The sequence below is a fragment of the Apis mellifera genome, linkage group LG7, assembly GCF_003254395.2.
Source record: "Apis mellifera strain DH4 linkage group LG7, Amel_HAv3.1, whole genome shotgun sequence".
Classification (NCBI taxonomy): domain Eukaryota; kingdom Metazoa; phylum Arthropoda; class Insecta; order Hymenoptera; family Apidae; genus Apis; species Apis mellifera.
In genome coordinates, this window is record NC_037644.1 from 11,921,697 (window position 1) to 11,937,954 (window position 16,258).

The following is a 16,258-nucleotide window of genomic DNA, read 5'->3' on the forward strand; positions in this document are numbered from 1 at the left end:
TAATTTGGGAACCTGTTCGCTCGGCACCTGTTCGCCAACGACGAGATCGCTTCTTGTCGTCGGATGCACGTCGGGTAACGGGTTGTTTAGGTCAACCGTCCCGTCTTCGTCCGACAGTTTGTATCTCGGCGGCTTTCCAAATAGTCTCGCGATCGCATCGTCGTAACCGTCACTCTCCGCCTCTATTTCGAGTTGTCGTCCCTCTCTCGAGCACCGGCTGCTGCCTCGTGCGCCGTAAACCGATCCACCGATTTCCACCAATAGAATCGCTCCCGACCATCCCGAGAACCGTAATGGTACGACGTTACATAAAACTGGTACCGTGATCGACCTCGTTCGACAATCCTATGCTTTTAGAACCGCGAATCGATCTTCGCCGCGCGATGAAAGACAGCGATGCCAGCCTCGCTCGAATCCCCACTCCTCGCCTCCTTCGAATTTCTCTCCGCCAAGCGCGCGCGCATACATACGCGTCAGCCTCTCGTATCTTTCACGCCCGATATATTTCCTAAAGGGCGATACATCATTTGTCTTAGAACGCGAAATATGCTCTCTCGTCGATAACGGCATACTTGGAACGCTTTCTTATTTATCGCGACTTAATACCGCTTCCATCCCATAAACCCAACGTCGCGTTGAAAGAGAAAAAGGGGGAGGGGGAAGATAAAAAAGGGAGAGGCGCGTGTTTTTTTTTATTTTTTTTTTTTTTTCCCCCGCTAAACGCGACACACCCACGGGTTATCTCGATTCGCAAACGCGGACAACGCGCGTCAAAGTAACGAGAAACGTTTACCACGACGCGTGTGACAAGTGTGATGTATGCGCCTGCATTAACCCATTATGAAAACGTTTCGTTTACCGCGAGCCGCGAGCCTATCGGCGGCGTTGCGTTACCGACCTGTTTGTATTTAAACGGAGGCCCGTGAAATATTTTAAAAATATATTCGTGCGCATATATTGAATGCGCGTTCGTGAGAGAGTTCGGTTGCAGTTTTCCTTTCGGAGCGAGATTTTTAACGAAATTGTTCCTTTCTCGCGGTTGAAGATGAATAGTCGCCGATCTAACCACGCGATAAAACGTGTTCGCGGATACGTGGAACATCTTTGAAAGAGGGATCTGGAATCTCGGTATTAAACCAAGTATCGAGTTTCGAAACGTCAGGAACGTTAAGCCGCTCGTCCCCGTTACCGTCAATCGCAGCTTTTTCTTTAATCACGCTGATGAAGGAAACATATATTTATACATCTTCCGAAGATATCAAATTTTGCTATTAAATTAAAGATCCAGTTTTTAAGATTAAAGATACGAAGAACATTAAGCTCGACTCAAGTGCCTCGCCTCCAGAAATAATCCATTATATCTACATACTTTTAACCGTATAATATTTCTTCGATCTTAACTCGCTAATCCCTCATTTTAAAACCCTCCCAGTCTAACCAACTGCTCTTTTTACCTGGCATAGAAAATTTTCATATCCTTTTCCTTTTGTTTATTTATTTTTTTCAAGTTAAAAATCCATGGAAAATCATTGGAACGTGATCGAATCGAGAGAAGTCCATCAGCATCGATTCCAGCTTAACGACGTTGACGAAACGATAGGCGAACGGCGTGTTTCGTGACGGTGTTTGCCACTAACCGGGAGCGCAAACACGCCAACTTGGATCTCGAGGTCTTGCCTCGAGAGAAGCATCCCCGCGATTACACGACGTACGTCCCCGTCGAGATAATGCATTATGAGAGTGCAGGTCGAGCGCGCGCTAAGCAACTCGAGGCGCAAACTTCCGAAAGGCGATAACTCGCCCCCGAACGGTAGGAGAGGCCGCCGTGGGGAGATCCGCCGATCGTGGACTCGTTTGTCTACGCTTGCTACGTTTGTCGCGCGGCAGAGAGACGGAGGGCAAACAGGAAGCGACTTCTCCTTGGTCTACCGTTCCTTCCACCGCCACTATCTGTCCGCGGCAGCACGGCGCAAACATTTGTTCAGGACAGGGATCCTGGGGAGGTGGAGACGCGTAATGCGATATCGGTATATATATAAGATAACGAGTGCAGCCTCCCTCGCGTGTCTCACGCTTCTTCGCCTCCTCGGTCCGCCTACTTCGCGCCCCGTAACACGCTCGTTTGTTCCAACTTCCTTATCGAGGATACCTTGTCCTTCTCTCTCTCTCTCTCTCTGCCAATAGCGGTCCATATCGATCGGTTATCGAGCGATTTTTGCCGAGCCGCAAGGTGCTTTTTCGTTTAGAAATCTCTCTCTCTCTCTGTCAGAGATCGATGCCCTGGAATACCGCGGTGCGAAAACTTGAAAATCATAACCGGGAACTATCGCGCGGCAAATATTGATCAATCGTGATAGGGACTCGCCGCTTGATTGAATTAAAGTTGGTATGTCGAGGCGTTGGTCCGTTCGTTCGTCTCGATTATTCCCTTTCCCATATCGAATAGTCGCCGGATTACACCGACGATTACACTCCTCTCTCTTTCTCTGCGATGAGAATTACGGAATTGGAATCTTTCAAATGCCTCGGCGTTCCTACGAAACTCTCTACACGGATGTCTCGAGAAGAATATTCTCGGTCCGGTCTCTCAACCCACGATGCAGGCGGACAAAAGGAGGAAAGAAACGTATGCGTCGTAGGATACGTATGATAAGCCTTCTCGAGGCTCGTGATCCGTCTATATTGAAGAAAAGAAGGTAGGAGGAGGGTTGGGAAAAAAGAGGGGGAACAACGATCCTTTCTCGACTTTTTGTAATGGACCGCAGAATTACGAACTTGGCCAACTCTCCCTTTCGAGAGTCCGTGTGTGCGCTTTTACCGCAGCAACAATTCTCCCCCTCCAAGGAAAAACATAGAGCGTAGCGAAGATTGGCATCGAGTGTGTTTGCAACCGACCAACCCATTTTCGTGTACGGTGTGAGAGCGGAGCATGTGGCAATAAGCAATTTGTTAGTTGGAGGGGTCGAGGTGTACGTTTGCGACTCCTTTTTCTCCTACACGCACCGTGTTGCTCCGCGAACGATCGATACTCCGACTTGTCGTTTTAACCTCCGTTGATTATGATCCAACGCGTGTATCGAAAAAACGAGGATATTATTTGCATTGTCCAGCGGATATCTTGGCGTGGAATATTTTATATAAAGGAACAACAAAATTAATACGTTTAAAGAAAAAAGGTAGAAAAGCTCGATTTTTTTATATTAAGCAGCCTTTTATATATATATATAAGAAAACGAGGATGTAACCGTTGATTCTATTTTATATCCACGATCTTCCTCCTCCTGTTACTAAATATCCTTTAAATATTCCAATATTTTCCTTCATATCCCGGTAATGGAATTACGCCGGGTAAATTGGGAAAAATAATCCCTTTCCTTTCGTTTCCCCGCGCGAATCAAAAAATACGGTCCGTGGGAAAGAATATACATATAAGCCTCCGGTACGTCGAATTAACGTACGAGCGAGGGCGCGCTTGCGAGAATGTCGGAGAAAAATCCACTTGACTTTGCTTTACGCGAAGACGAGGAAGCGTTGAAAAAGGGACGAGGCTTCTCTTTTCTCTCTCTCTCTCTCTCTCTCTCTCTCGCTTTTCTTCGTGAACGCCAGCCGGCGGCGTTATGCGAACGCAGACGATAACGGGGGAGGGGAGGAGGCGCAAAATAAAATGAGATCGCATTATGTGCACTGGTGAAAAGGAGCCGGAGGGGCCGAGGTCGCGTGGATCATATAGCTGCCGATGCAGACTCGTATAAAAGTGTTTTGTGCATCGCTCCTCTTCACGCGCGAAACGTATACACGCGGATCCCGCGCGTCGCGCAGTAGACGGCCTTGGAAACTCGCGTCGACTCGTTTATAAGACGACGGGGAGAGTAGCGAAGCGGAGGTCTCTTCGTTAGAACCCTATCTATTGACACGCGTTGCACCTCCGATTTCTCTCTCTTTCTCTCTCTTTCTCCTCCCTTCGTTTTTCTCGATTTTCAAAGTCACGCTCACGCGGTGTCGGTCGCGTTTCGATCGCGCGAAACTCCCCCCTTCCCGCGCCTTTTCATCCGTTAAACCTTTCCGTTTCCACGCGTTTGTGTCGCGGTTCACGTAACTCCTGACTGACGGGGGTACCGCGATGAAAACCGCGCGGTAACCGAACTCCATTAATCACGCGGCTTTCGTCGCCTAATGAAAGGGGAAAATATGGCGGGAGTGGAAAACGCGGGAGTGGGCGCGGCTACCGAAGTTACCGTCGCGTCTCCAATGGAATTTCCATCGTTACGACGATTTAAACCGAGATTTTCGAATCGTTGATGATAAATTTTCACCTTTTCTTTTTCTCGATAACGACGTTTTCGTCGTTTCCTTCTTTTGAGGGAAATATCGAAGAGGGAACGGAGAAATATTAGGGGGATTCGTTTAAAGAAACATTCCACCTCGTTTCGTTTTCGCGAAAATTTTTTATTTCAATTTTCCATTATGTTTATTCGCCGTCTCGAATCTTCTTTTGTCCGTTTACCGTTCCTTTGACGGAAGCTGCGTTCACTTCTACTCTCTCTCTCTCTTTCTTTCTCATTAAACGAGAGACACGGGCAGGATATCGATAAAAAGATCGCGTTGTCTTCAGACTCTCCTCGCGGCATTATCCGCCGATTTCCCGTGACACGGGATGTAATCTCTCAAAGCCGATACGCACTAATGGCTGTAGAAAAATTACATCATCCTATATCCTCTCTCTCTCTTTCTCTCTCTCACTCTCCGTACCCTGCACGAAAATTTCATCGCCAGTATTTATCTTGGCTCGGTATTCTTTTCTTATTATAACTCGAGCTTTATTGTGAAAAAGAAAAGAGGAAAAGAAGTTAGCGGTTGGGCAAGAAAGGATATATACGGCGTGTATGGTAAGAGCGTTCTATTAAAAAACTTAGAGCAAACTATTCTAATAAAATGCAGCTTGTACATCGAACGGAATATATACGTATATATGTAATATATATATATAGTCCCTTTGGCGATTATATATTCAATCTAGGAGATTACAAGTTCGAAACGAAGTTCACCGATGAGAAAAAAGTGAAACGAGAAAAATTGGATTACCCCGGCAGCGAACAGCGAGGGTAGGAAAGTATCTCTCCTCGTGAATCTCGGGCACGGCAGGTCGTTGCGGCCAGCTTTCCACCGTGCGCTACGGATGACAATGGGGAGGCACAACGATAATACCTTATTACATCGTATCGCTGTCGGGGATACGCACAACCCGTTCGCATTCTGGCCTCATTAATAACGCGCCCCGATCGAAGATAACGTTGCTACGAACGGGCACGCGGTGGATGCGCGTGTATGCACCTTCTAACGCGGATTGTAAGTAGTCACGCACCAACGGCCAACACTTGCCGCTCCGAATCGGTTAATTCATTGTCGTGCCGGATATAACTTTCTCGTTTAAGAAAGTTATATACGTTTACGCCGCGAAAGTTGGAATTTTTTTTTTTTTTGTAAGAACATATCATAAGATTAAATTAGATTTTTTTTTATAAGTTAATACCATCTTCAAGTATTATAAAATTACGTATTTTCGAGATTTCTTTCTCTATTTGGCTAAACCTATCGGGCAAGAGTTGGAACTGGTCCGTGCTGAAAAACTTTGTCGTGGAATATACATTTGAAACGTAATATAGAATTCTTGGATAATTTTAATTAATTAATGGTAAAAATCGAAGGGAAAGAGTTAATAATTTTACGTATATGGAACTGGCGTCGTAGAAGAAATACTCTTTTCCCTCTCTTTTCATTTACATTGCCATCTCCGACGCATTCAAGAAACGAGCGCGCCGAAGAAAGATATCGGACGGCAATTGGTGGAATGGTCCCCCGATAATACGCGCATAACACGTATCTCGTTCACCGGAGCAAGAGATATCGTAGCTAACACGGTGAAAATATCGAACGTGGAACAATAGGGGAAACTATGAGTTTCCGGCAAATTATCGTCCGCGTCCGTATTTTAACGACAAATATCAGCAGCGATATCGAGCCCACGATTATTAAATCGCATAAAAGTTCAAGCTTTTAAAAGTTCACTTTGCACGAAGAATATCTGAGAGACGAAAAAAAGAAAAAAAAGAGAGATCACGGTCACGCGAGAATTTCTCCTCCTGTATTTTCGAGCCGAAACTCGAAGCGGAATCGGCCTTCGTGTTCGCTCACTCGCGCGTGTGCGTGTGTGCAGCATTGCAGCTGATGACACGTGCGCGTCGTCGTCGGGAATCAATTAGGCCGACATGCACCGCTGCCCCTGGGATACGTGTAACACCTTCCTCCTGCACTGCGGCCGAACACTTTTCGACATCGACCGTCGCCAATGCACGAACCGCTCTCGAAATTCGATCAAATTTCATAAATTTCCCGCGATGAAGGAATATTCTATATTTTGTGGAATTTTTTTTTTTTTCTTGGAATGGTTTTGGAATTTTCAACGCTATTCAAGGATTGTTCCTGAATTTTATCATCGATCGCCAAGCGAAAATCTTCATTCTAACTAACGATAATTCCAGCGACGAAATTGCGAATGATCGATCGTTAAGATAAGTTTGCACGAATTTCGCAGAGCGTCACGACGTCTTACGCTTTGCCGGTTTACGGTCAATGTTGACACATCATAAATTCAGAGCAGTGAAATGCGCAACTGGGAGGGGCTCAAGTAGAATTACAACCCGGTGGGTATAATTTCCGGATGAATCATGAATAATTTCGCGCGGCGAGTCGAATCATTTGTAACTACGTATCACCGCTGCTATCACGAATGATTAGTTTCCGGACTTGTATATATATATATCCCCCAATTAATAGAGACGCGATTGTTGAAAGGGAAACCGTGGCGACGAGGTTTGAATCGAGCCGGAAGCCCGTTCGATGCGAAACGGGCGCGGTGCCATTTTCGAAACGAGCGAATAATCTTGGCCCTTAAATCCCGCCGCTACCGTTTTTGATGGACGGAATAACCGATGCCTGATGTCCGGCGACTATCCAGCGCCGGGTTTACGCGCATCCGCGCGTGTAATCCCCGAAGGGTTTATAGGCCACCATCGTTGCATACACGCGCATAAAGTTACATAGCTCTCGAGTGATCGGCCATGGACCAGCCGTCGTGGGTGTATGGGAAATGCATCGAGGTTTCTGCAACACCCTTCGGGCCAGCTTCGCCCGTTAATTAAAACTTGGCATGTGAACAACACGACTGCGCCGGCTCGTGTCAAATTTCGCCTCATCATTTTTCCCGTGTAAACCCCCCCCGAAACAATCCCCGATAACAATCGTATCGTTCCTATTTTATCCTTCCCTTCCTCCCGTAATAAATCCTCCCTGCAAATCGAAAATATATTCTGACGAAACGCGGGAGATCCGTGGAGAAGAGAGAATACGTAAACGTTTGGCGATTAGATCGATGATGAGAGGGGAGGGTGGGTGCTTAGCATACCGGGATGATTTTTAGCCAGATTGCACTAGATTGCGGTCAGCCGTTATCCGTTTATGCGCCGCAACGAAATGATATGTGGCGGGAACACAGGGGTCAATATTATCCAATACCAAAATCGATCCATAATTATTAAGCAAACACAATGGAATGGGCTCCAAAGCATGCCTGGACAAATATGATTACATCGTTGATGCGAACATTCCGATCAATATAAACTGCGCGCCCGGTATTCTCTATCCAATTACGCTTATGGGGTTTTGTCCGTAGATCCGTGGAAATCAATCCTCGCTGCCCGTGCATCCACGGTATCGCCTAATTAGTTTGATTATTCCGCGACTTCCTGGATTCGTCAATCGCGAACAAAGACCCTCCCTTCCCCTCCCTGTTGTGCTCGATTTTCGGCAGTGGAATATCTCTCTTTATAAATACACCAGTATTTGCGTATTTTTCAACAATTCAGATTGTTAAAGAAAATTAACTCGAGTTGAAAGACCTTTGGCCGTTCGAACGGCGATTAAGGGATAAAAATGATTCGATTTTATCATTGGCGACAATTTTTCGAAGAATTCAGAGAATTATTATAAAGGCAGACTTGTGGGGATTCTCTCTTCTCTCCGCGTCGATGGCACGTGACGATGGAAGGATTCGAACGATAGGTGACAATACACGCTCTCCCTCCCGAGTTGAAGCGTTTTACGAACGTGTAGTTCCATTCACCGGTGTGCCTAATTAACAGAAACTGGAAGTGTTCTGACCCGGGGCATTGTGCGCGGGCCAACGGTGCTCGCAGCGTTCCTTTACGAGCCGCGAGCGGTGAGAATTTAATTAACCTGTTCTGCATTTGATAGCCGGCAAAAACTTCCGGTCGGTGTCTTTTGTGAAGTGGTCGTAATTAATATTCCTCGACAGAGGCAAAGAGCAGAAGAAGCTGGGGTGGTTGCAGGGATAGGGAGAGCTGCGAGAGGAATTTCAGACGATGTACGTGTGTATATATATATATATATATATATATGTGTGTGTGTGTACGCTTCTCTTAAAGGGCGGAAGAATTTTCGGATGACGAACTCTTCGTTACTTTTCGAGCATCTCGCGACGAGACGGGCAGAGTTTAATCGGACGTGCAAATCCATCTATCCGGAACAGTTACGAGTGTTTCGCTTTCACTTTTGATTATCGGGTTATACGAAGTAACTTCGCTTTCCCGTTTGCAAATTTAAATGGCCTTGAAAAGATTCGTTTAATTCGAAGCAGCAGAGCGAGCGATCGATGCGAACATTTGTAAGTTCGGGAAAAAGGAATAAGGGGTGGATACGAAGAAATTTAATCGTCGTATTTTATCGTCGTTAAAAAGTAAAAAATGTGTCGTTTTAATTAGATAAGGGATACAATTATGAAAGTATATTTGACGGGTTCATAAAGAAGAATACTCTTATTGTAATGCGCGTAATTCAACTCGTAAAGTCAGGTCGTTTATACACTTTACCATGAGTTTTTGTTTGGACGAAACGAAAAGAAACCATTATGAAGGTATTTTATAACTGAGAGAGGGATTCGTCGAAAAAGAAAATGAAGATCCTCGCAAACTTTTTGTCCCTATCTAACAAAATTATCGAGAAATTTTATATTCGCGTAAAATGTAACCATCGACCTGCCAAGATATTATTTCTCTATAATTAAACTCAATTAATTAACATATATGATCCATAACGGCGCGTGCCGTTAAATCAAAAAAAAAAAAAAAAAGGAAAAACAATATTAACGCTTCTCCCGATCCATCCAATATCCATCCAAAGAGAGTAAAGTAAATTCGACCACGTTTCACTTGTCCTTTACCCTCCTCCTTTGCTCTCTATAAACGCACCGTATCGAATCGATATAAAACGAGGTTCGAGCGAGCGGAAGAAAAGTAATCGCAGCTCGGTGTAGCCGTGAAATCCGTGAAAACTTCGGCTCCCCACCCCTTCGCTTTTTTCCCAGGAAGGGAGGGAGGGAGAAGCACACGGTGGCGCGTTACAATTCGACGAATTCCATTCATGCACAGACCTTTGTCGTGTCTGGGTAGGGGTGGAAACGGCGTGTCTGGGTGACCGAGGTAAGAAAATGGAGAGGAAAAAGTGGGGGGCGAGGGAGAGATCGTATACGCCGGGCGGAACACGGCAAAGCAATTTCTGTACAACCACGTTTTCTCGTTTCCGCGAAAGGAATCTTCGGGAGGGGAGGGGAGGAGGGGAGGAGGGGTGGAGGAACGGCGGAGAATTTACATGCGCGCGAGTTTTCAAGCGTGTGTCGGTGGCGCGTGTCTGTGAAAAAAGAAAAAGAAAAAAGGAAAACGGATGAACTCCCCCTTGCGAATCGTTCGCTTCTTCCATTCTTCCCCTTCCTTACTGGGAATTATTCCATAAGCTCCGTACAGCTTATCGATGCGCTCTATGAAACCTGACGAGCTCGTGTACAACTCGACCAGGGAGGGAATGAGAGAGACAGAGAGGGGGAGGAAGCGCTATCGATTTCGCTGTCGTTAATGATAATTAAGGCTTGGCGCGATGAGATTTCGCTAATGGAAGATAATATACCTCGGCCTCGGTGTCGTATTACTATTCGATTTTCCGTGTAAAAGGCAGCGCTCGCTTTAAAACCAAAAATTTCCCTTGCTTATTATTATCCCCCTATCCTTGTTATTACGTCGCGGGAAGACAAGCGACAGCGGAAGCGCGACGAGCACGAATTATCGATGATGGAGAGATGGAGGATGTGAAAAAAAAAATAATTTCCCGATATAGGAGAAAGGGAGAGAGAGAGAGAGAGAGTTTCGCGGAACGTTGTACAACGAAAAGAAAAGAATAAATGTTCCGTTCCGTTCGGTTTTACCGATGGCTCGGAGAGAGGCGAGCTCATTATCGATTTCTCTGGAACGATGTCCTTCCTACGTTTGCCATTTATCGTTGAACGATTGGCGCCAACCGACTTTCGGTTATCGGTTTTATTAATTGCCCGCTAATCGAGAACTCCGAATGACCGTAATGTAATCGCGTCGTGTCTGTCGTCCGGCTATAATCGTTTGAAGAACCGCGCATCTGGCCGTTCAACAGTGGCCGCGCTTATCAATATTCTCCTATTAATGACTACCGATATAAATTAACAGCCGCGCGACGCTAAGGTTAGCCGCGCGTGTTCCACTTCCTTGTATTTTCATCAATTCTCCTCCTCGTTGTTTGCTTTCTCTCGCTTTTTCCAAAAGGATAATTATCCCCGTATAATTGTATTCGAGCGCGAAAGGGTGGAAGGGAAACAGCGGTGAATTGAAAATGAAATCGATGCGATCTAATATACAAGCGCGTGCACACGCTCGTAACAAAGTCGAACAAAGTCGGGGTTGAAAAGGAATAATATGGAACGAAGGAGAGAGAGAGAGAGAGAGAAAGAAAAAAGAGAAAAAAGAGGGGAAAAGGTGTATTCCAGTATTTGTCCGCTTTTATTTATCCCGCGACCGATATCCATCCGTGAATCGATCAAACACTCGATGACGTGCAGCAAGATAGAGAATATACCATGTGGAACGACAAATATTCGAGCACGCAAAAAAAAAAAAAAAAAATACATATATATATATATATATATATATATATATATATATATATATATATATATATATATGTACGTCTAACAAACTTCATCATTCTTTCGGTAACGTGATGGATCGAGAAAGATCTTTCATTATAGATTTTTCAATCTATTTTTCAATACGGATAACGTTCATTCATCTTGCGCGCTAAACGATCGCGGCGTACTTCGACCGAGGCCGATGCGCGTTTAGATAACGCGGTTTAACGAGTAATTTACCAACAACAAATCTCCGGAGAACGTTTATAGCTAATGATTAGTAATTATATTATATCGCGCAATATAAAACGAGAAGTGTTATGCGAGAAATTGTGATACATATAAAATGGATATAATAATAATATCGTATAAAACGACAACTTGTAACATGGAGAGTGTCCAGTTTTAATAATGAGAATTGCTTGTCGAAGGTACCGGGTGTAGGAAAGAAGGAAAATTGAGAAACGAGAGATGAAGCGTAATTAATTTCCCCTTAATTTCCCCCCCTTTTTTTTCCTCTTTCTCAATTGGAATCGTACGATTTTTAATTAATTATACACGAGCTTATTTTATTTCTTACGGAAAAACAAATTTTATTTACACGTGTAACACGCATAACAACGACTCGCAAAGGAATATTCATCCGTTTACGCCTCGCTTTCAAAAGCCGAGATATCTTCTAAAAACTAACGAGTTTTCGGAATAAAAAGAAAAAGAAACGCGTCATTTTCATATCCAAAGAAAAATTATAATTATACATTATCATATTATCCCTTTCCAAAGATCGTACACTTTGTACACCGAATACTTGCATTCATTAAAATTGTACGTATTCCGATAGGGAAAAAAGGAAAGGAAAGGTTTTCTCGGTAAAGGCAACGACTCGGCCGCGTTATTCTCGTCATCCATCCGAGAGAGAGAGAGAGAGAGCAGGAGTTACTCGGTGGAAAAAAAGTAAGTTTTATTTAACCGGTGACCCCCGGTGCACAATGGAAGAAGAATTCGCAACCGGAGGAGAAATAGGGGGAGGGGAAGGAGAGCGAGGCGCGCCTCGGTTGTTCCCTCCGTTCGTCGAGCCGCGCGCTCGGTTGTTTAAACGAGATTCAACGAGCGGCCTTATCTCCGTCGCCCGTCTATTGCGAGAGATTGCTGATTGCTCCCTTCGTTCCTTTAATTTACGATGAATCGCGCGTTGCACTCGTAATAAGGCTGGCCGCGCGATGCTTGAATGGCCTGCGCTGTGAGCCTACAACCGAGTAATAACGAGCCGGTGTCATAATCTTCGCGCCGCGCTCGCTACCGTCACGCGAGTTACGATGGGCCGTGGTGCAACGATATCCACCATTGCGCGAGCTTGGCCCCGCATAAATAAGGAATCCCGTCGCGGCCAGTGAGTTATTATCATTTCTTAATTAACTTTACAAGTTCCCATTAACTTCTTTACGCCAAAGGCCGTCGCCGCGCGTTTATTATTCCTTCGTTCGTTGGAGAGGAAAAGAGAGAGAGTGAGAAGAGAAACGTTCGAGATACGCGGACCTGGATATAGTATTCCCTCGTAGGATTGCGAGAGGATCGTAACGGGAGAGAGATCGAAAAGAAGGAGAGGCGAGAAGAGAGGTAATAGAGAAATTCTTGTATTCAAATGAGCGTGGCAAGTCTTAAGGGGTTCGCGATTTCGAGAAACGAGCGGGGGGGAAAAAAAGGAGAGAATGGGTTCGCGCGAAAGACGTTGGCGCCGATGATACGGCAGGTCTTTTTTTTCTCTCCCTCCCCGACGGGAGTAGAGATAGCGGGTGGAAAACAAGCGCGAAACAAGCGAGAGAGGAAGTCGTACCGTCGTACGACGAGTTTCGTTCGCCGTGTCCATTTACATAACGAGATTATTTCATTTTGCCCGCGAATGGAGCCGTAACCCCGTATGTAAATCCGGGGACGACGCGTGTAAGGCGTGTTCGAATACGAGGATCTTTGATCGCGATTGTCCGACGCCCCTTCCTCCCTCCCCTCCTCTGGGGAGCCGACGAATAGGCATCGCTACAAAGCGCGCGTCGTGATTGAAAAATTCAATGACCGGCATGAATCCTGTCCTGTGCATCGGTGCACGGAAATATAGAAATAGATTAGGTACGGTTATACGGTTGGTCGTGGTGGGGGAAAAAAGAGAGAGAGAGAGGAACAGGAGACAATCGGTTTTTCCGTTTTAAATCGGGAACAAAAGGTCGGCTTACAAAACGTTTCTTTAATCGCGTTTCGCCGGTTAATTAAAGAATAAAAATGGTGACGAGTTTTACGTACGTGTATTTTGCCCCGTTTGAAAAATTGCGTTGCACGCGGGGGGACACAGCGGACCGTGAGGACATCAAAGAGAGCGGGAAAAACCCGAACGACGTTGCTAATTTTGAAACGAATTTCATCGCGGCCGCGGCCGAGGATCATTAATTCATCGCGAATCGAACAATGGGGCCACCGAAGTCGGTTTATTCGGTCGAGTGCGATGTCAAAAGTTATTCGGATGTAGGCTAACTGGCCCGAGGGTCCAGTGAGGGAGGGGGACCTGTAATCGCCGTGTAAGCCCCCATTTTCGTCCCCCGGATTTTCTGTGAAGAGGGTGGACGCCATCCACCGAAAAGGATTTATATATATCGCGATACAAGGGGTTACGAAGGAAGGAGGAGTGAAGGAGGCATGGTAACATCAAATTCAAGTACCGCCCTTTTGTTCAACTCTCGGCTAAATTATTAATAGGCGCCACGATCGTAAGATCTCCAGCTCGTCGTTCGTTGCTGCCTTCTTGGTTGCTGCATACCAACCTGAAAGTAGAGTATTGGGCGCGATATAAATATGTAACGTGACGCGTCACCGTGAAAAATGCAGCCGAGATTATAAGCGGGATAGGATCTGGCTATAGAGGAACGAGAAGGACCTCGTCTCCTCGGATACCAATTTTTCAATGCGCGTCTACCATTTTAGAGACGTCTTTGCCTCGCGTCAATTTTATTCGCACGGCTCAAGACGTCTCTTTCTCGCGGAGCGAGAATGGAAGGAAGAAAGAAAGAAAGAAAGAAATCGTTGATCGGATTTTTCGTGCGGAAGATTCGAATTCAGACGATTGGTCTACAACTTGAGCCATCTAAGTCGATACTTTCTCTCCGGTATATATATATATATATAATGGTGCAAGACTATTCTTCTCTTCGAGACGGCAAGACTCGAAGAGAAAAACTACTTCGCCTTTCCATCCCAGCACGAGCCGTGCACGCCGCAAGTATTTAAATCGAATGAAACGAATGGATAAATCAAATTACGCAGACCTCCCCTTCGCGGCATATTTCGCACAGCCATTTCACACAAGTATACCCTCGATACTCTCGATTCGACCTGCGGGGATGGTTGGCTCGTGCTCTCATACGTACACTTTCTTTTTTCGACCCAACTTTACCCTTGGAGAGAGGGAGGTAACCCGATATATCGACGATATTTTCGGTGGATTCTAATATTAATTCCATCATAAATCAGAGCGGATGCCTCGGTGAAAGGGCTGGTTCGGATTTATCGGCCGGCAGGTAGTAGGACGATATGACGACGATATAACTCGATAAAGGTCTAGCAGGAAGGGGGTGGATTCTCCCTTTCGTTCTCCAACCCGTGCCTTCTTTGTTCGCTTTCCCTCGATTCCTCCTCGTATCCACCCTTTCCAGCGTGGGGCGAGTCGTGGTTGCAGCGCGCGGACGAGCGCAGCGTGCAGCACAATGCGCACAACCGACGGCAGATGTGCGCGCTCCGCTCAATGCGATCGCTCCCCCCCCCCTCTCTCTCTCTCTCAGTCTCTTCTTCTTCTCCCCTTTTTCACTCCGCTTCGCCTCACCCGACACCCTCTCTCTTTCTTTTCCGCGCTCGTTATGGAAATTCAACTTTTATCCCCCCCTTCTCTCTCTCTCTCTTTCTCGAGGCTCTCCAATATTTTCGTGCATGAATTAGCGGGCACTCGATATCGATAGCTCGGACATAATAGGAACGAGGCGACGGCAATTTGGAATATGAGCGGGAAACCGAATCGGCGGTATTCGCTTGATTACGCTCTTCTTACCGATCTCTGATCACGGAACGATATATATATATATATCTATATACGCATACCTGGTCTCATTAACCCCGTTCAATTTACCGAAATAGCGAGGGAAATGGAATTCGCTCGCGCAGTCACTTTCAATCCGTTGGGTTATATCGCGGCCGGGTAATATCTTAGTAATTCCACCCTCGTAATCGCCCCCGCTCGATGATTGTAACCAATTCATTCGCGGATACCGAAACGGTTCGTTCCCACCGATAAGTAAACAGTTTTATTCGTTCTCCACGAGATTTATTATCTCTTCCCTCGTTAACGCGTCTCTTATTGCGATTCAATCTCCGTTTAAATATTTGTCGATCTCGGTGTGTACGATTAACGCTCGAAAGAAACTTTTCGACGAATAAAAATTTATCTTTCCATCAAGATATCTTCTTGTATTCAAATTTTAACTCGCGTGATCTCGTAACAGTTCGTAATATTCGCGATGTTTGCTCACGCTGAGCATTTTCTTTCTTTTTTGGAAGGAGAAGAACGATCGACAAGGATTGACAAACGGCGACAATCGCGGAGAACCCGTAAGAACCGATCTTTTGTTTAGGGACGTGAAGGTGAAATAAATTGAAGGCAACAGGGGAGGGAGAAGTGCAGCGAAACGCGCCACTCCCGATATCAAATACGGGATCGTTGCACGTGTTCCCACTTGTCGTTTGTTCTTCTCTCGAACTCTCCCCCCGACACTTCCCCCTCCCCCCCCCCCTTTAGAGACAGACGTACGAATTATTACCGGCAATACGAGCGTGCACGCCGTATGAGAGTGGTTGGGAGTATAATGGACACGAAGGATAGAGGATTCAAAGTGCACGGAGCACTCGTTTCCTCGAGTGTGCCGTTGTATCGATGCCACCGATCCACCCCTGGGGTCGTTTCGCGTGTTCAATTGGAAATACCGTCTGTCGCTCCGCTGCCGCAAATTAAGACGGAAGAATGTAAATGTGCGCTCGTCCATTTTTTTTTTCTCTTCTCTCCTTCTCCCCTCCTCTCTTCCTTTTGTTTTGTTTTTTTTTGATCGTTATATGCGTGCACTCGAAAAATCATAATGATCACGTGATGCGTTCACGTGAAAACCC

General features: G+C 45.8%; 1 protein-coding gene across 4 annotated transcripts in view; it reads left to right on the top strand.

Annotated features, from left to right (window-relative positions):
- The window catches only part of LOC411201 (discoidin domain-containing receptor 2), a 138,803-nt gene that overhangs the window by 6,184 nt on the left and 116,361 nt on the right, over nt 1-16,258 (top strand). Inside the window, exon 1 of one of the 4 annotated variants that reach the window (XM_006568371.3) lies at nt 12,329-12,452. The exons of 1 other annotated variant lie outside the window; for it this stretch is intronic. In XM_006568371.3, the coding sequence (XP_006568434.1) occupies nt 12,379-12,452 (74 nt within the window). In that variant the 5' untranslated portion in view covers nt 12,329-12,378. Of the gene's footprint in view, nt 1-12,328; nt 12,453-16,258 lie in introns of those variants that run through there. 2 more of the 4 variants (XM_006568366.3, XM_006568365.3) reach the window with 2 other exon arrangements.